This window comes from Nomascus leucogenys, chromosome 8, assembly GCF_006542625.1.
Source record: "Nomascus leucogenys isolate Asia chromosome 8, Asia_NLE_v1, whole genome shotgun sequence".
NCBI classification, from domain to species: Eukaryota; Metazoa; Chordata; class Mammalia; order Primates; family Hylobatidae; genus Nomascus; species Nomascus leucogenys.
Genome location: NC_044388.1, coordinates 103763248 through 103784486, shown reverse-complemented (window position 1 = coordinate 103784486; position 21239 = coordinate 103763248). Strand labels below are relative to the sequence as shown.

The 21239-nt window shown below is 44.3% G+C and overlaps 1 protein-coding gene across 2 annotated transcripts in view; it reads right to left on the bottom strand.

The window, feature by feature from the left end:
• The window catches only part of STXBP1 (syntaxin binding protein 1), an 83759-nt gene that overhangs the window by 42616 nt on the left and 19904 nt on the right, over nt 1–21239 (bottom strand). For both annotated transcript variants that reach the window (XM_030817852.1, XM_030817853.1), the window contains exon 2: nt 1989–2038. In XM_030817852.1, coding sequence (XP_030673712.1) covers nt 1989–2038 — 50 coding nt within the window. The remainder of the gene's footprint in view (nt 1–1988; nt 2039–21239) is intronic.

Genomic DNA, 21239 nt, shown 5'->3' with positions numbered 1-21239 from the left:
ACAGTGAAACCCGTCTCTACTAAAAATACAAAAAATTAGTGGGCGGGGTGGCGGGCGCCTGTAGTCCCAGCTACTCGGGAGGCTGAGGCAGGAGAATGGCGTGAATCCCGGGGGGCGGAGCCTGCAGTGAGCTGAGATTGCATCACTGCACTCCAGCCTGGGCGACAGCGAGACTCTGTCTCAAAAAAAAAAAAAAAAAAAAAAAAAAAAAGTTTTTATTTCCCATGATAAAGTAAATACCCATTTAAAAAAGGAAAACAATCAGTCGGGCATGGTGGCTCATGCCTGTAATCCCAACACTTTGGGAGGCTGAGGTGGGTGGATCACTTGAGGTCAGGAGTTCGAGACCAGCCTGGCCAACATGGTGAAACCCCATCTCTACAAAAATTAGCCAGGTGTGGTGGCTCACACCTGTAATCCCAGCTACTTGAGAGGCTGAGGCAGGAGAATGTTTGAACCCAGGAAGCGGAGGTTGCAGTGAGCCGAGACTGCGCCATTGCACTCCAGCCTGGGCAACAGCAAGACTCCGTCTCAAAAAATAATAATAATAAATAATAAATAAATAAAGGAAAATATCATCTATAGCTCCAACATTCAGAGATAATCATATTAGTGAGTACTTTTTCACGGCATGCACTTGTGTTTAAGGGGAGAGTGAACACTAGCGCCTGCACATGTGGTCTGGCATGTGGGGACTTGATGAAAGGCATCATCAGAACTGTGCCACTAACACACATGTCAGCTGGGACATAGTGTACCTTAGTCTAGGCTGGAAGAACAAGAATGTTCCAGTCCTGGCCTAAAAGCTTCAGACCTGCAACTCTTCAGCTCACCTTTCTTATCTTCATTCAGCCCACAGTGGAGAGGAAGCTGGCAGTTAAAACAAGGCTATTTATCCTCCCTTTTTGTAATGTTATAAACCGAGAAGGGAGCAACAGGAGGAAGACACATCAGGGCAGATAGTGTGGATGAGAAAGCTTTCTGCTGCAGTACAGGGGCCAATTAGTTTTTATTATACAAGGCAGCTTCCTCAATATTAGTTTAAAATTCACACGTCTACAAGCCCCTCAACTGATGGGAAGGGTAAGTGAGAAAGGTATGCTAAAGAGTTCCCACTGCACAGCCTCCCCTTCTGGGTGGTGAGGACAGATGTGCTGGTTAAAACAAAGGCCCCGGGTGAGACTTCAAAATCCTCCTGTACTAATCAGCTCTGTTGTTCCTAGGCCCAATGCACTTGAAACTGCATGGGCTTTGACTGCAGGAAAACTCGAGGGCAAGAAAGGTTGGTATAAATTCTTCAGCAACATGCAGAAAAAATAAGTAAAACTGCACACTCTTCTGGCCAGTATAATTCTCAGCCTCAGACAACCAAGTAGTCCTTAAAATGCTGACTTCATGCATAGCGGGCAGCAGTTTCCACTCCTATACCACCCACTCCAGGAGCCCGGCCCACTCTCAGTTTGATTGGCTTAAATACTTGTTTCAAGTACACTATAGTTTCCAGCACTACTGTCAATGTTACGTGATTAAACGAGCTTACTATTTTTGTCTTATGTAGTTACAGTTCAATGAGGATAGACCAGATGAGGGCTTTGAGCCCAGACTGTACATGGACTCCATGGAGATGCTTTATGACCACAAAGGGGCAAGAAGGCCTCTTCTTCCTCTCCCAGAGCCAGCAGAATTATACCTTCTTCTGCTTTATCTAACGGGTTCCAGGTAATATTTTGTTTGAACAAAAGAGTTCCACTGCTAACTGCCTGACCAGGTAGTCTTTAAGATAAGCTTTATGACAAACAGACTTCTTAACCAAGACTATATGAAATGTGAGGCAGAGCAGATCACCTTTCTCCAATCCAGACGCATTCTGTACTCTCTAGACACAGCAAAAGCCCTCATTCCTGCCTACAACTTTCCTCCAACTCCAACCCCTTCTGATTTTTCCATGTGAACTCACCTTAAGCCCATTAACTGTACTTTCTACTCACCTTCCATTCCCCCTTCTTCTTGACCTTCTTTATCACGTCATGCATAATCTCTAAAAAAGGAGAAAGAGAGAAAGAGAGAGAGGAAATTAATGTAATATCAAAGACTTACACACCTCTCTGTTAGATAAGGTCATTTCCCACCTTAGGCTTTGTGTTTCTGAATCATGCAATTCACCAACTGGTTTACTGAGCCATAATCAACCCACCATAAAAATAGTTCTCAGCTGGGCACAGTGGCTCACACCTGTAATTGGTGCTAGGGATTCAGTGATGAACAAGATAGCACTTTGGGAGGCTGAGGCGGGCAGATCACCTGAGGTCAGGAGTTCGAGACCAGCTTGGCCAACACGGGGAAACCACATCTATACTAAAAATACAAAAATTAGCCAGGCATGGTGGCACATGCCTGTAATCCCAGCTACTCAGGAGGTTGAGGTTGCAGTGAGCCGAGATCACACCATTGCACTTCAGCCTGGGCGACAAAGCAAGACTCCATCTCAAAAATTAAAAAAAAAAAAAAAAGTTCTCTTCCTGTCTCCTTAATTCAGTGGTTTTCAAACTTTTTGGTCTTGTAACTTCTTTACACTCTTAATTATCGTATTGGAAACTAAACTGAGAAATTTTTAACAATATTAATTCATTTAAGATAATAAACTCTTGTTATATTAATTGCATTTTAATGAAAAATAAATATATTTGTCATAATAAAACATTTTTAGGGAGACAGCTGGCATTGTTTTACATTTCTGCAACCCTCCTTAATGTCTGGCCTCATAGACATTCTCCTATCTACTTCTGGCTTCTCCCGTCTGCTTCTGCAGCCAGTATGTCCTGAAACGTATAACATCTGGGAACTTTGCTCTGCCCCGTGAGAGAATGAGAATGAAAAGGCAAACCACATCTTGGTCTTTGTATGAAGATAGTTTTGACCTCATGAACCCCCAAAAGGGCTCGGATTTGAGAACCACTGCCTAAAGTTAAGTGGGTAAAAGGCTGTGACAATGCCTCAGGCCACATGAGCCCTCCTCAAGCTCTAAAAACAGATGTGAGGAGCAGTTGTGAAATGTTCCCAACTCTGAGCACATCTCCGGAGCACTCTTATCCCCAAATCACCATTTTAATGAGCCCCATTACCTAGAACACCACACACACGCACACACACACACACACACACACCCCTGACCAGCTGTGAAGGCTCCATAGGAAAGTCCACTCTTGCTACTCTGTAAACCTGAATAACACACGCCTGGAGCTACTTGAAGGGCAAGAGCTGTTGTCAGCACGTATGCTTCAGACAGTTAGACAATTCTCTAGGGCTGGATGGTTCCTAAATCTGCTTTTGACTATCTTCAGTAATCACTGAATCACAGTAATCACACACACACAGACACACACACACACAGCAGTAAACTTGGAAAACACAGAAAAGTATAAAGGAAAAATTCTGGCCAGGCACAGTGGCTCACACCTGTAATCCCAGCACTTTGGGAGGCCAAGGCGGGTGGATCACCTAAAGTCAGGAGTTCGAGACCAGCCTGATCAATATGGTGAAACCTCATTTCTACTAAAAATACAAAAATTAGTTGGGCATGGTGGTGTGCACCTGTAATCCCATCTACTCAGAAGGCTGAGGCAGGAGAATTGCTTGAACCCGGGGGGTGAAGGTTGCAGTGTGCCAAGATTACACCACTGCACTCCAGCCTGGGCAACAGACCCAGAGCCAGACTCCATCTCAAAAAAAAAAAAGAAAAGAAAAAATTCCATGTATTACTCGTGTGCTTAAAAAACAATCAGGCCAGGCGCGGTGGCTCACACCTGTAATCCCAGCACTTTGGGAGGCCGAGGTGGGTGAATCACAAGGTCAGGAGATCGAGACCACCCTGGCCAACATGGTGAAACCCCGTCTCTACTAAAAATACAAAGATTAGCTGGGCGTGGTGGTGCATGCCTGTAATCCCAGCTACTTGGGAGGGTGAGGCAGGAGAGTCACTTGAACCAGGGAGTCAGAGGTTGCAATGAGCCAAGATCGTGCCACTGCCTCCAGCCTGGTGACAGAGCAAGATTCTGTCTTAAAATAAAAAAGATAACGGCCGGGCAAGGTGGCTCACGCCTGTAATCCCAGCACTTTGGGAGGCCAAGGCGGGCAGATCATGAGGTCAGGAGATCGAGACCATCCTGGTTAACACGGTGAAACCCTGTCTCTACTAAAAATACAGAAAATTAGCTGGGCGTGGTGGCGGGTGCCTATAGTCCCAGCTACTCAGGAGGCTGAGGCAGGAGAATGGCATGAACCCGGGAGGCGGAGCTTGCAGTGAGCTGAGATCGCACCACTGCACTCCAGCCTGGGCGACAGAGTGAGACTCAAATAAAAATACAAAAAAATTAGCCAGATATGGTGGTGCGCACCTGTAATCCCAGATACTCAGGAGGCTGAGGCACGAGAATTGCTTGTACCCAGGAGGCAGAGGTTGCAGTGAGCCAAGATCTAGCCACTGCACTCAAGCCTGGATGACAGAGTGAGACTTCGTCTCAAAAAAAAAAAAAATAGAAAAGAAAAATTATCTGTAATAATGTCAATTTGAAATGCATAATTAACATTTTAGTTTATTTCATACTAGCTTTTTCTATGCACTTTTACATAGTTAAGATCATGTTGGCCACGTGTGGTGGCTCATGCCTGTAATCCCAACATTTTGGGAGGCCAAGGCAGGCAAATCACTTGAGCCCAGGAGTCCGAGACCAGGTTGGACAACATGGTGAAACCCCATCTCTACAAAAAAATACAAAAATTAGCCAGTCATGGTGGCATACACCTGTAGTACTAACTACTCAGGAGGCTGAGGTAGTGGGACCGCTTGAGCAAGAGGCAAAGTTGCAGTAACCCAAGATCACACCACTGTACTCCAGCCTGGGTGACAGAGGGAGACTCTGACTCAAAAAAAAAAAAAAATCATGCTGTAGATATATAATTTTATATTATGCTTTTTTCACTAAATGTACTTATTTCACCCATTTTAATAAAAACGCTTCCTAGGATTTTAAGGCCTGAATAACTGTCCATGGTCAACAATATTCCCAATAGCCATTTAGATTACTTTGCATGTTTCAGTGTAGTGAAAAACTGGAAACCAATATATCCACAATAGGGCAGTGGTTAACTTAATTAGGTTACATTTGTACAATGGAATACTATGAACCCATTGGAAATAAGAATATGGGAAAATATGTACTCATTCATTCAGGCTTTCACTCAATAAGCATTTGTTGAGTAACCACTACTTGCCAGCCATTGTGCTAAGCCCTGGGAATGAACAAGATACTATGCTGCTCAGCTCCTGTGGAGCTGCCACTCTAGGGAAGGAGGGAGCCACTAACTGAAAAGAGCAATTGCATCTTCTCATAAGTCCTCCAAATTAAATAAATAAGATGCTATGATTTTTAAAAAGGGTGTGGGCAGACTACTTAAATAGGGGGTCAGGCAAGGCCACTCTAAGCAAGTTGGACCTGACAAGGAAGAAGTCAGCCAAGAACTAGGAAAAGGAGAAGGAACAGTACAAAGTCTTGTGGAAAAAGGAAAATGAGATTGACATTTTTCTGGGAACTGAAGATGATATACGCTGAGGTTGGAGGCCAGATCATACAGAGCCTCGTGGTCTTTGATAAGGAGTACGATTTTATCTGAAAGGCATTGGAAAGCCACGGAAGGTAAGGATGTAATCTGATGTGCTACAGAGAGACAAGAAGGAGGGGACAAGAACAGAAGCAAGGAGTAGAGTCAGGAGGCCTTTCCAACAGTCCAGGCATGACAGTGGCAGAGGAGATGGTGAGAAGTGGGCAGATTGGATATACACTGTGGAGGTAAAACCAACAGGGCTAGCTGATACACTGGATGTGGCAGAAAAGAAAAGAAATATAGCTAACTCCCAGATTTTTGGTTTAAGCCAAGAAATTGATGTAGAGACATTCAGAGAGTTTCAGAGGAAGGAGAACTGGTCTGTAGGAGAACATCAGAAGTTCTATTTTAGTTGTTTTAAGATTGAGATGGCTAAGACACATTCAAGGGAAGACGCTGAATAGGTAGCTAGAGTTAGCTCTTGGGCTTGGAAGCACAGCCTCAGCTGGAGTGAAACACTGGGGACTTATCAAATAGAGGCAGGAGGGAAGGCTGCAGAAAATGACTCTGACAGGAGCAGTGAGATGGATGGACATGGTCTTTGTGGACCTTGACAAGCGTTTCAGTGAAATAATAAGAATGAAGCCAGACTAAAATGGGAGAGGAGGAAGATAAGACAGACAACAACTCTTAAGAAGATTTGCTTTGGCCAGGCCTGGTGGCTCACACCTATAATCCCAGCACTTAGGGAGGCCAAGGCGGGTGGATCACGAGGTCAGGAGTTCGAGACCAGCCTGACCAACATTGTGAAATCCTGTCTTTACCAAAAATACAAAAATTAGGTGGCGGGCCTGTAGTCCCAACTACTCTGGAGGCTGAGGCAGCAGAATCGCTTGAACCCGGGAGACGGAGGTTGCAGTAAGCCAATTCTCGCCACTGCACTCCAGCCTGTGTGACAGAGCAAGACTCTGTCTCAAAAAAAAACAAAAAACAAAAACAAAAAACAAAAATTGGCTGGGTGTGGTGCCGCGTGCCTGTAATCCCAGCTACTCAGGAAGCTGAGGCAGGAGAATCACCTGAACCTGGGAGGTGGAGGTTGCAGTAAGCCGAGATTGTGCCACTGCACTCCAGCCTGGGAGACAAAAAAAAAAGGAGTTTTGCTTTAAAAGGTAGCAGAGGAAAGGCATAAAAACTAACAGGGTAGACAAAGACATGCATGCAAGGGTAGGATTTGTTTGTTTTTAAAGATGTGAAAGATTATAGCATTTTTAATGAGGTTGGCAATAAGTCAAAAGGGAAGGGGAGACTGACGACGCAGGAGAGAGGATGGAGCAATGAAAGACTGAGGTCCCTGAGGAAGAGGAAGGAGTTGGAGCAGAGATACAAGAGGAAAGCTTGACCTGAGACAGGAGGCATCCTGTGTGAAGGAGAGGAAAGCCACAGATGGGCTTGGAGAAACAGTGGCAGAGGTGAGGGGTTTCCTTATTGGAGATAAAGTAATTGGCTAAGAGTGGGGAAGGGGTGTTATATATGGAAGCTTTGAAGAAAGAAGGTATCACATATCTTCCCAGAGATTGGGAAAGTCAATTTACTATGGAAATGTTTTAGCATTTACAGACAGTACTAAGGACTAATTTGACGGTCATGACCGTGCATTTAAAGTTAAACCAGGCAGCTTAGTAATGTTTTTTCCCAATAATGTTTGGCTGTCCAGGTGCAAGAAAGGAAGGCTGGTTTCAACTAAGGTTAGAGTTTTCATATATGAGCACAAACGAGGAAGAAAATGCTCAAAATATATGGCTAAGGGTGAAAAAATGCATGCTACAACTATTTTTAAAGCAGATATGCATAGGAAAATTAGAAAAACTCATACCAAAGCTTATTTTTGTGCAATAAAGTTACAATTAATCTTTACTTGCCAATTTGTGCCTTCCAATGTTGTCCCAAGCTTTCTGCATAAGAAAAATGCTCTCAAAATAATGTGTCAGTGACCATCTTTGTGGCCAGGGCTTTTCTTAGCACAAATTATTCTGTTAGGGTAGCTTTCTGAGTATGGAATAAATTGGTAAAACATCTAAATGTTCTGGGCTCCTGATAAACTCTGCTGAATTACTTTCCAGAATTATGTCTCCCACCCTCACCAGTACTATGTGGCTCTCCAAATTAACATACTAACTGATAAGATATCTTGAGGTTTACTTATTTTAATCTTTGCCACAATGATAGCACAAAACAGTATATTTCACTCTTTATTTGAATGTATTATATTATTGAGGATGAATATATTTTCTTGCCACTAAAAATTAATATAAATTCACTGAAAAAAATTACGCTTAAGTTGCCTTTTGATAGGGAAAGGCAGAGATATAATCAAAAAATAAAACCAAGTACTACAAGTGTTAAAAGACACATATAAATTACCACTGCAGCTGCCACCATTCCTAGGAAGTTATTTCCTTTCCAAAGTTCTCAGGGCATATATTTGTCCTGGGTATTGTTAACAGCCAATTCTAATCCTGCCCTACATTTTTCTAATCCAATACCGAAAAGGAAACAAGGATTAGAGCTCAGTTTAGCATTAAGAATCAAGTAGCTTGGGCTACCTCCTCACAATCCCTGGCAATCTCATTTCATCTCCTTCCTAAGTCCTCTTCATGTGGAGAGAAACAATGAAGCCTTCTGAAGTGGGTCCAGCCAGGAGGTCTTACTTCCGCATACCAAACCATGTGTATCTACAGCCAAATGCCTGCTCCACCACCCATCTTGTCTACGGGGATGTGTTCAAAAGACCGGGGCAGCTTCAATTCCTCCGTAATACTGAAGACCCTGGTAGACTCTGCTTCCCTCATGGCCAAATGAGTAAGAAAGCAGGTTCCTTCTCAACCACATCCTCTAGGTCCTGGGTGACTCCCAACCTTGGCAAATCTCTGCCACGTCCTGAGATAAATGGCCAGTGGTCTAAGATGATCTGGGACATCTTCAAATGCACCCAATATTTCGATAGGAGTCCCAAAACACAGGTTCCAGGGATCACTACAGGGACTGCTCAAGGCTTGCAGCTCCCTATGAAGCCCCACCCTCACAGTCCAGGAGAGACTCACAACTGCCCTCCACAGTGACATATGCCAGATGCCTGATGCCCTGAGCACAGGGCACATACAAACACCTGAAGTAGCGTGACTAATATTAGATGAGCCAGAAGCTTAGAAGAAGTGCAACCAAAGTCCTCAACACCACAGGTGATTCCAAGATTCCACACGGTAGCCCCAGATCACCACACTGCCCAGGACAGAGGCACCAGGATCCACTTTCCCCAGGTTGGGAGAAGTTGCCTTCATGCTGCTGAGGGAACTAAGAGAGTCCAACCTCAGCCCACAACTCCCCGCCTCTGTTTACCAATCCAGAGTACAGAGAATTTCCAGAGTTATTCTGACTCAACAGTAGACGTTCTTCTAAAAAGCATCCTCTTGACTGAACTCCAGGGGTCTGAAGGGGTAATGCTGGCTGCTCAAGCAGAAATCACCCCCAAAAATGCCCAAGGAAGTGCTAAAGTTAGACCAGAGCTGACATCCAGGTTCAGGCATTTGCTGGCCGTGTGACCTTGGGACTTTTTTTTTTTTGAGAAGGAGTCTCCTTCTATCGCCCAGGCTGGAGTGCAATGGCGAAATCTTGACTCACTGCAACCTCTACATCCCGGGTTCAAGTGATTTTCCTGCCTCAGCCTCCCTAGTACCTGGTACTACAGGCACACGCTACCATGCCCAACTAATTTTTGTGTTTTTTGTAGAGACAGGGTTTCACCATGTTGGCCAGGCTGCCTTCGAACTCCTAACCTCAGGTGATCCACCTGCCTCAGCCTCCCAAAGTGCTGGGATTACAGGCGTGAGCTACCGAGCTACCATGCCTTGCCAAGTTTAAAACATTTAAGTTTCAGTTTTCTCACCTGCAAAATTAAAATTATAATACTCTAATAGCCTGTTGTGAAGATTAATGAGATAAAATGCTTACTTAGTCCAGTGACACGTATGAGGCACTCTGCAAAAGGCACCTCTTGTGACATCACTATAAAAGCATATTATTCATACAGAGGAAGAAGAAAATTATGAAATATAACTTCCACCAATCAAGATTTTTAACATAATGTAAAAATCCTCTTAAAAGGAAACAAATGTGGCCGGGCACAGTGGCTCATGCCTGTAATCCCAGCACTTTGGGAGGCTGAGGTGGGTGGATCACTTGAGGTCAGAAGTTTGAGACCAGCCTGGCTAACATGGTGAAACCCTGTCTTTACTAAAAATACAAAAATTAGCTAGGCGTGATGGTGGGTGCCTGTAATCCCAGCTGCTTGGGAGGCTGAGGCAGGAGAATTGCTTGAACCTGGGAGGTGGAGTTTGCAGTGAGCCAAGTTCACGCTACTGCACTCCAGCCTGGGCAACAGAGTGAGACTCTGCCTCAAGAAAAAAAAAAAAAAAAGGAAACAAATGTTTAAAATAGTTTTTAAATAATCATAAAGATATTCAGATAGCAAACTACATGGATATTTCACCAAAAATTTCAAAACTTCTCTGACCTGCAGTAAACATATGAATACATTTTTGGAATAATGGCACTATAGCACCAATGTATACGAATCCTAAATGAAAATATAAAGTTTGGCTTGGGCAATATGGCAAAACCCGTCTCTAGAAAAAATACAAAAATTAGCTGGGTGTGGTAGCTCGCGCTTGTAGACCCAGCTACTCAGGAGGCTGAGGTGGGAGGATCCCTTTTAGCCTGAAAGGCAGAGACTACAGTGAGCCAAGATGATGCTGCTGTACCACTCCAGCCTGGGCAAGAGTGAGACCGTGTCTCAAACTAAAAAAAAAAAAAAAAAAAAAAAGAAAGAAAATATAAAGTTGAACATAAGGACCCCCGTCCCCTTCTGAGAGGGCAGAGAGTGGCCCCTGGCTATCTGCGAGTTAATGCTGAAGCACAAGCAGAGGCCGATAGAAAGTCAAAGGCATCTTAGTCACAACAGGGCATGCAGGTCTGTATTTTAAAATTGTTATTATTTAATATGTATCCAAAAATTCAGTCAGATAAGAAAATAAAATGAGTTACAATATTAGTAATATTGATATATATCTATCTGCAGAAATCAAAATGGTTAGCAACATTAAAACATTTAGTAAGGCAGCAGATAAGAAATAAATATATAAAAATCAAGAGGACTTTTTATACAGCAGCAATAACCAGATTGTAGGAAGAGGGCTCACTCTTTACCAGTTTACACTGGGCTGAGACTCGGCCTCCAAAGGTTCAATCTACTGCTGGAAATTCTGCTCTGAAGCAACACGTCTAGGTAGTCTATTCCTCTTTCCTGACAGCAAAGACAGCAACCAAGTTTCTCTGAATGTCTCGTGTGGGGCTGAAGGGTCTCCTTGATAAACAACTGCATTTTCCCAGGTGGAATAAGTTAATGTTCAACCAGATTGCAGGAAATGGTGCAAATACTTGAGAACAAGCCTTCCAAGTACTCTCAAGGTTCCTTTCTTGGAAATATCATTCATACACACACTATTGGTAACCTAATTATAAACCACTTTAACTTTTTGCCTTTATGTAGTTCTTTTTTTTTGAGACGGAGTTTCAACTCTTGTTGCCCAGGCTGGAGTGCAATGGCACGATCTTGGCTCACTGCAACCTCTGCCTCCCGGGTTCAAGCGATTCTCCTGCCTCAGCATCCGGAGTAGCTGGGATTACAGGCATGTGCCACCATGCCCGGCTAATTTTGTATTTTTAGTAGAGACGGGGTTTCTCCATGTTGGTCAGGCTGGTCTTGAACTCCCGACCTCAGGTGATCTGCCCGCCTCAGCCTCCCAAAGTGCTGGGATTACAGGCGTGAGCCACCACCCCCAGCCTATGTAGTTCTTAATAATATAAAAGTAGCACATTCTTGTAAAAAAAAAAAAATCAAACAATAGATTATATAAATACAGGGTGAAATTTCCCTCCCTCCCCCTACTCTTGCAGGGAAAACAGCCACTAACAGTTTCGGGTGTGCCCTTACAGATCCTTTCCTGGGCACATACACCCAGGTGTGGGGAGGTATGCACATGTACACAGCTCTTTGGTTGGGATATTACACATATACACATTGTTCTGCAATTACATTTTCTACTCAATATATTATAGACTTTCTCTTGTATCATTTCACACAGACCTACCACATGCTTTTAAACTACATAGCATTCCATAATATGAACATACAATAATTTGCACAAATCTCCTTAAATGTATTCATAAGACAGTCTCTACTTGGAGACTTGCTGATTTATTCCAGTCAAATTAGTGAGGACTTTATTGTAAACATAAACATTAACACAAGAGGCTAATAAAATTTTTTGATCTATGTCACCTTGTGGCCTGGGGAGGCGAAGTAATTTTCAACTATTCTTCTTTGGGGCTTGAAAACTTTAATATTGGAAAAGAACCTCAGAGATCAGCTAAGGCCAGGTTCCAGGTCCCAGGTCCCAATTTGGGGATTGAGATACTCCCTGCAGAAGACAGCCATCTGGAGTGGGTAAGCCACTAATTGGTCACTCTAGCATGAGCAGAAACTATTCTCTGGACCCCTGTCCGCATGTTCTTCCCACTGCACATGTCGTCTCTCTGGCGCTAGCATGGGCTAGACTCTGACACTGAACCCAGCTGTCCTTTGTTGTGCCATATTGCTATGATCACCTTGACAGAGTAAAGCAAAGGGATTCAAATGGGTTTTAGAGCCAGACGGTTAAAGTTCAAATCCCTGCCTCTCCACTCATTAGCTGTGCCTTTGGGCAAGTTATTAAATCTCTGTGTGTCACAGTTTCTCCATCTGTAAAATGGGAAGGACCGCAAATATCTCATAGGGGTATCGTGAGGATTAAATAAGTGACTGCCTGTACAGCACTTAGCTCAGTGTTTACAACAGTACTTAACCCTGTTGGCTATCACTGGCCCCATTATCACCTATTTTAAATAATATTTTTACCTTCCTAATAAAGAAGAATCTAGTCATTATTGTTCCTCCATGGGGTTTGTAATATGTCTCCTGTCTTCTAATTTTTTCTCTGCATACATTTTTTCTCATCTATTCCACAATATTTATTGAACACCTGCTATGTGGCAGACATCCTTCTAGGCATCAGAAAGACCATGATGAGCAAGCTAAACAAAATGCCTACACTCTGGTGTGGAAGGGAGAGACAGCCTATAAACACAGAGAAATAAACACCATCGCCTCGGAGAGTGATCAGTGCTCAAAGGAAATTTAACAGTTTAATGAACTTGCTGGGGACTTGGAAGGTCTACCATCTGACAATTAATTCCCCTATTGCTAATTTTTTAACCAGTGTCTGATTGAGATATTACAACCTTAGCCAAAATATTTTTCAAAGCTCTTATTAAAGAAAAAACTTGGAGGGCACAGTGGCTCACGCCTGTAATCCCGGCACTTTGGGAGGCCGAGGCGGGCAGATCACAAGGACAGGAGTTCGAGACCAGCCTGGCCAGCATGGTGAAACCCTGTCTCTACTAAAAATACAAAAATTAGCCAGGCATGGTGGTGTGAGCCTGTAGTCCCAGCTACTCGGGAGGCTGAGGCAGGAGAATCACTTGAACCTGGGAGGTAGAGGTTGCAGTGAGCCAAGATCGTGCCACTGCACTCCAACCTAGACGACAGAGTGAGACTCCTTCTCAAAAAAAAAAGAAAAGAAAAGAAAAAACTCAGCCGGGCACAGTGGCTCACATCTGTAATCCCAGTACTTTGGGAGACTGAGGCGGGCAGGTCACTTGAGGCCAGGAGCTCGAGACCATCCTGGCCAACATGGTGAAACCCTGTCTCTACTAAAAATACAAAAATTAGCTGGGTTTGGTGGCAGGTGCCTGTAATCCCAGCTACTAGGGAGGCTGAGGCAGGAAAATTGCTTGAACCTGGGAGGCGGAGGTTGCAGCAAGCCAAGATTGCACCACTGCACTCCAATCTGGGCAACAAAGCAAGACTCCTTCTCAAAATAAAGAAAAAACTCAATCGTTAATTTAATCTCAATAACAAAAAAAAAATGCCCATAATAATAGCAATATCTGAAACGTATTGAAGGTTGACTACATGGGAGGTAGTTCCTCATGTGTTTTACGTATATCATCTCATTTAAAGCTCCCAGTAGCCCTCAGAGGTCAAGAATTATAGCACCCTCATTTTACAAAGTAAAACACTGAGGCTCAGAGAAACAAAGTATCTAGCAATTGCACAATAAAATGCACATAACCACTTGAAGCCAATAGAGGATACAAACAACATATAAATCAATTTATTTACCTCAAAGAATTTACAGTCCAGTCTGAGAAAGAAGGAATTACATCTTAAGCGCAGTAAGATAAAAAGGCACTGGACCGTCATGCACTGCTGGTGAGAATGTAAAATGGTACAGCTGATGTGGAAAACAGGCTGGCAGTTCCTCAAATAACCAAACATAGAGATCCAGCAATTCTATTCCTAGGTATATATCCTAAGGACATTAAAACATATGTTGGCTGGGCGTGGTGGCTCATGCTTGTAATCCCATCACTTTGGGAGGCTGAGGCAGGCGGATCACCTAAGATCAAGAGTTCAAGATCGGCTTGGCCAACATGGTGAAACCCTGTCTCTACTTAAAATACAAAAATTAGCCAGGCATGGTGGCAGGCACCTGTAATCCCAGCTACTCGGGAGGCTGAGGCAAGAGAATTGCTTGAACCTGGAGGGCAGAGGTTGCAATGAGCTGACAGTGCCACTGCACTCCACCCTGGGCAATACAGTGAGACCCTGTCTCAAAAAATAATAATAAATAAATTTTAAAAATAAATAACATATGTCTACACAAAGACTTGTACATGAATGTTTCTAGCAGCATTATTCATAATAAGCAAAAAGTGGAAACAACTCAAACGCCCACTGACGGGTGAATGGGTAAGTGCAGTATATCCATACAATGGAGTATTACTCAGTCATTAAAAAGGAGTGAAGTACAATAAATGTTGTAAGACCAAAGAACCTTTAAAACACACTAAGTAAATGAAGGCAGTCATGACTGTGTGCGGTGGCTCACGCCTGTAATACCAGCACTTTGGGAGGCCAAGGTGGGCGGATCATGAGATCAGGACATCGAGACCATCCTGGCTAACATGGTGAAACCCCATTTCCACTAAAAATACAAAAAGTAGCCGGGCATGGTGGCGGGCGCCTGTAGTCCCAGTTACTCAGGAGGCTGAGGTAGGGGAATGGCGTGAACCCGAGAGGCGGAGCTTGCAGTGAGCCGAGATTGCACCACTGCACTCCAGCCTGGGCGATAGAGCGAGACTCCGTCTCAAAAAAAAAAAAAAAGGAAGGCAGTCATAAAGGACCACATATTGCATAACGCCATTTAGATGCAATGTCCAGAACAGGTACAGCCATACAAATTGAAAGGAGATTAGTAGTTGCCCAGAGCAGGAGAGATGGGGGGTTTAGGGGTTACATATAAGGAATATGGAGTTTCCTTCTGGGGTAATTGAAAGTGTTCTAAAATTGATTGTGATGATGGATACACTTCTATGAATAGACTAAAAGCCATTGAATTATACACTTTAAATGGGTGAATGGTATGGTATGTGAATATATCCCAATAAAGCTGTTTCTAAAATCATTAGAGAATTTTAGATAAAAAAATTAAAATTCAAACTCAAAAAACTGGCTGGGCATAATGGCTGTAATCCCAACACTTTAGGAGGCCAACATGGGATCACTTGAAGCCAGGAGTTAGAGACCAGCCTGGGCAACAAAGCAAGACCCTGTCTCTAGAAAAAATGTTTAAAAACAAAAACAAAACAAATGCAGTTATGCTTAATATAAAACTGTTCCATAGTGCCTTAATTTGAAGACAGTAACTCTATCAACTATTAGTTATCTAGAATAATTTGCCATAATTTTGTATCTAAATTGTATTTGTGGGAAGTGGGAGAGACCAAAATAGAGATCTCAAATTGTCAGCCACAGGGCAAACACTGGGTATCACTCCTTGTAACTGTTGAATGACAACTAATTAGCCTGGTTATAATCTGAGAACATCCCTATTTAGGTTTGATTTTTGGGTAATGGGTAGTGAGAAAAAAGGGTGAGGGCTAATTGTTTGGAGTTGTAACAAGCTTTAAAACGTGTAGAGATGGGTTAACAATGATTTGATTACATCAGCCTACTGAGCACACCCAAAGATTGCATAAGACTCAAATGTCCAACGCTGTAACATACAAAACCTGGGTTACTGCCAATATCCGAGAGAGTGCCTGATGATAAATGCCTAGTATCCGAGAAACCAAATCCTAACCTCAGGTCCATAAAGATACTGGGTAGGGTTACAGAAATGACTATTTACTTTCTCTTTCAAGGGAGATTCTCATTTTTTATCTTATATCCCTGTTTTATAAGGTTTGGAGCCAAAAAGTGAAGGAGCCAGAAAATCTCTAAGCAAAGACTCATGAACCTTCAAAGTGATTGGTAAAAAAAAATCTCAGCCACGGCTGGGAGCGGTGGCTCACGCCTGTAATCCCAGCACTCTGGGAGGCGGAGGTGGGTGGATCACCAAAGGTCGGGAGTTCAAGACCAGCCTGACCAACATGGAGAAACCCCGTCTCTACTAAAAATACAAAAAATTACCCGAGCGTGGTGGTGGGTACCTGTAATCCCACCTACTCGGGAGGCTGAGGCAGGAGAATCACTTGAACCCGGGAGGTGGAGGTTGCAGTGAGCCGAGATCATGCCATTGCACTACAGCCTGGGTAACGAGAGTAAAACTCTGTCTCAAAAAATAAATAAATAAATAAAAATAATTTCAGCCAGGCACAGTGGCTCACACCTGTAATCCCAGCACTTTAGGAGGCCGAGGCGGGTAGATCACCTGAGGTCAGGAGTTTGAGACCAGCCTGACCAACATGGTAAAACTCCGTTTCTACTAAAAAAATACAAAATTAGCCGGGCATGGTAGCTCATGCCTGTAATCCCAGCTACTTGGGAGGCTGAGGCAGGAGAATCGCTTGAACTCGGGAGGCGGAGGTTGCAGTGAGGCGAGATCACACCACTGCACTCTAGCCTGGGCAACAAGAGCGAAACTCCATCTCCAAAAAAAAGAAATCTCAAACCGGGGCTAGTCGACATGAAAAATAGGAGTTCCTAGGTATATGTTAGAGGCAGCAGTCACCTCCCCTCAGTTCTAAAGGGAAATTATTTCTTCCTTATGTTGCCTGAAACAACGTTCCTTGGATAAAAGGAGCTGTGAAGTTACAAAATACACACAAATGGAAAAATCAATCAAAAATGGAAACCCAATAATTCATATCTTCTTAAAATCAACAGCTTATTGTCATCAACACTATTGAGTTATGTTGATATTATGAACCAAAAAGACCAAAGAAAGAGAAAAATTGTGAAATAGTAACCTTCCAGGGGAGCAAACACTACTCTCACCACATAAAGCTCTGCTACATAAGGATATCTTTAAAAGAAAGGACTGGAAAATGAGGACCATTTTTATACACCACAGTGATACCAGCATTCAGTTATTTGGGAAGCCTGGGCCAGGCACAGTGGCTCACGTCTGTAATCCCAGCACTTTGGGAGGCCGAGGCGGGCGGATCACTTGAGGTCAGGAGTTCAAGAACAGCCTGGCCAACATGGTGAAACCCCATCTCTACTAAAAATACAAAAAATTAGCTGGGTGTGGTGGTGCACGCCTGTAGCCCTAGCTACTCGGGAGGCTGAAACAGGAGAATCACTTTAACCCAGGAGGTGGAGGTTGCAGTGAGCCGAGATCATGCCATTGCACTCTAGCCTGGGCAACAGAGTGAGACTTCATCTCAAAAAGAAAAAAAAAAGATACATGACTACAGTTGACCAGGAAAAAAAAAGAAACACAAAAGAAAGAAAAGACATTGCCCTTATACATTACCAACAGCAGCAGACCTCATCTGTTAATGCCCACTTGGCCTGTCAACCTGCATCTGTGTCTGTTTTTTTATTTGTTTGTTTGTTTGTTTTGAGACGGAGTCTCGCTCTGTCGCCCAGGCTGGAGTGCAGCGGCACCATCTTGGCTCACTGTAACCTCTGCCTCCCAGGTTCAAGCAATTCTCCTGTCTCAGCCTCCCAAGTAACTGGGATTACAGGCGCCTGCCACCATGCCCGCCTAATTTTTGTATCTTTAGTATAGACGGGGTTTCACCATATTGGTCATGCTGGTCTCAAACTCCTGACCTCAAGTGATCCACCCGCCTCGGCCTCCCAAAGTACTGGGATTACAGGCATGAGCCACCCGCCCGGCCGCATCTGTGTCTCTGAAAAAAGCTTGTGCTCCTACTACAGACTCTACGATGGCTGCAGGAATTCCTCCTTCAACTGCAGAAACCCAGAATATGTATCTTGATCTTGGCAGGAACCCAAGATGTGGCTAGCATCTTAAATTGGTAGATGCAGCATTTAATGGCTCCAAATCACATCTCTTGGCTTGAATGGAGGTTTCCCTAAGGACTTAAAGATGAGTCTAAAACTAAAGAGAGAGGAAGAATGGAGTGTTTCATACAATCCCAGAAACCCAGCAGCAAACAGGAGACATAAAATCACCTAGTCCAGTGGGGCTGGGCGCAGTGGCTCATGCCTGTAATCGCAGCACTTTGGGAGTCCGAGGTGGGTGGATCACCTGAGGTCAGGAGTTCGAGACCAGCCTGGCCAACATGGCGAAACCCTGTCTCTACTAAAAATACAAAAAATTAGCCGGGCATGGTGGTGGGTGCCTGTAATCCCAGCTGCTCAGGAGGCTGAAGCAGAAGAATCGCTTGAACCCGGGGGGTGGAGGTTGCAGTGAGCCGAGGTCATGCCATTGCACTCCAGCTTGCCTGGGCAACAAGAGCAGAACTCCATCTCAAAAAAAAAAAAAAAGAGATCACCTAGTCCAGTGGTTCTCAACAGGGAGTGATTTTGCCCCCCCACAAGGGGAAGGTCAGCATTGTCTGGATACCTTTTTTATTGTCACGACTAGGGGATGCTATGGGAATCTATAAGTAGAGGTCAGGAATGCTGCTAAACTTCCCACAAGGCACAAGCTCATCTGGCCCAAAATGTCAATAGTGCCAAGACTGAGAAATTCTGATGCAGTCTATCTTATAAAGAAACCGAATCCAGGAGAGATCACATGATTTATCCATGACAATGGTGGTGACAGTCATCTTATTCTTTTCTTTTTTGAAATGAGTCTCACCATGTTGCCCAGGCTGGCCTCAAATTCCTGGGCTCAAGCAATCCTCCTGCTTCAGTCTCCTGAGTAGCTGGGACTACAGGTGCATGTCACCAAAGTTCAGCTCTGTCTTATTTTCAAGTCCAAGATTCTGACCAGCCCAATCTGTTCTGCTCTAAGATTTAGCCTCCTTCAGGTCTACAGATCTGAGATATTAGGAAATGTTTAGTCCCATGCAACATGACAAGGCCATAAGCTCACGCTCCCTCTGGAACCCTCAATTCAGCCATGCTATAGATGTTAAACCCATGTAAGACAAAAGCCCCAGGGAAGCTTCCAGAAGGCAGGAAATGCCCCACCCACCCGACCACACACACAAAGGGCCAGTGTTAAGAGGGCTTCCTTTCCCCAACCTGTGGAACTGGCTACAGTAAGATACCAGGAAAAGAAAACATCCTTTTGGGGTTGGGGCCAAAGATCAAGCACAGGAAGGAGGTGGAGCTCCAGGAAGAGAAGACGCGAAAAATCCAAAAGAAACACGGGGAGCACTAATGCTCATGAATATGCAGGCTGCGCGATTTCTCAAGCAATTTCCATATTTTATAGTGAAGATTCTGCTTCTTACAGTGTAAAATTGGTTTATTCATTTTGCAATGCCATGATTTGCTGTTTTTGAATTCCCCTGCTAGCCCATTTTCCACCTCATTCTGTTATCTCACATTACATCACATTTGAGCTCTTGGTTGATCATTTTATGTTAGAATGATAAATGGTTTTCTCTGTGCTGGTCTTCTTTACCTATATGCTACACTTGTCTTTTCTCCTCATAAAACGTTTACAAAGTTTCCAGATGGATCTTTCTTCTTCTTTTCCACTGAAATCATTTAGACCAGAGGCTGTTCTCTCAGATCATCTATCTACTTGTATCAAAATCACAGGCGGGGCAGTCTCTGACTCCCTTCCCTGTGCCCCTAAGGCACAATTTGAATATTCCCCTCTTGCGCGTTGGGATGAAGGTCTGTGCTGCCAGCCTTCCGCCAGGGACTGAGTGGGTGGTGGAGAAATGACTGAAGCTTGTCTCTCCACACTGTGTAATTTAGTTATAGGTTCTATACCAAAGATTGCTCCAGTGAGGATGCCTCCCGGGGTCCGCGAGGGTGAGGATGTCTCCTGGGTCCGGGAGGGTATATCCAGTCAGAAGGCCTCACCTGATTTCCTGCTTCAAAGTGAGCTGAGGGCTAGTTCAGTATTAAATTCCTGGATTTGTGGTGTTCCAAAACTCTTTCTCTTAGGAGACTCTATTTCCTCTCAGTGAGAAAGAAAAACAAGTGGCCAAAAGAGCCAGAGGCTCCGCTGTGTTAAGAAACTCAAGGCTGAGCGCAGTGGCTCATGCCTGTAATCCCAGCACTTTGGGAGGCCGAGGCAGGCAGATCACCTGAGGTCGAGAGTTCAAGACTAGCCTGACCAACATGGAGAAACCCCGTCTCTACTAAAAATACAAAAATTAGCCATGCATGGTGGCTCATGCCTGTAATCCCAGCTACTCATGAGGCTGAGGCAGGAGAATCGCTTGAACCCAGGAGGCGGAGGTTGCAGTGAGCCAAGATTGCACCATTGCACTCCAGCATGGGCAACAAGAGGGAAACTCCATCTCAAAAAAGAAAGAAACTCGGGCGTGGTGGTCCCCAGTCTCTGTGGTGGCTACTCCCCTCCTTCCTTCCTGGAATGCAGTTATTACAAATGATAAGGTTGTGTTTTTACATTCTGAGTCTGTCGCCTTATTTTCTACAACAGATGCGTTGTAACTGACTTAGTAGGCCCATGAAAGCGGAATCCTAATCTGGCAGTAGGGAGCAGCGAAAACCAACCAAATGTACACAGCAGAATCCTCAAAAGTTTCAGGAACTGGCAGCACCAGCTGCCTCTGGAACTTAAAAGAATAGGAGGGGTGGCTGGGCGCGGTAGCTCAAGCCTGTAATCCCAGCACTTTGGGAGGCCTAGGCGGGCGGATCACGAGGTCAGGAGATCGAGACCAACCTGGCTAACACGGTGAAACCCCGTCTCTACTACAAATACAAAAGAATTAGCTGGGCGTGGTGGTGGGCACCTGTAGTCCCAGCTACTCGGGAGGCTGAGGCAGGAGAATGGCGTGAACCCAGGAGGTGGAGCTTGCAGTGAGTTGAGATCGTGCTACTGCGCTCCAGCCTGGGCGACAGAGCAAGACTCTGTCTCAAAAAAAAAAAAAAAGATTGAGAGGGGCATAAAGCTTGTTGAGAACCCACTGTCAGCCCACCTCATCCAGTCAGTTCCCAGAATTCTGGTAGCCAGACCTTTATCTCCCAGACAGTAGACAAAAGAAGACCTCTCTGGAGAATCAGAGAC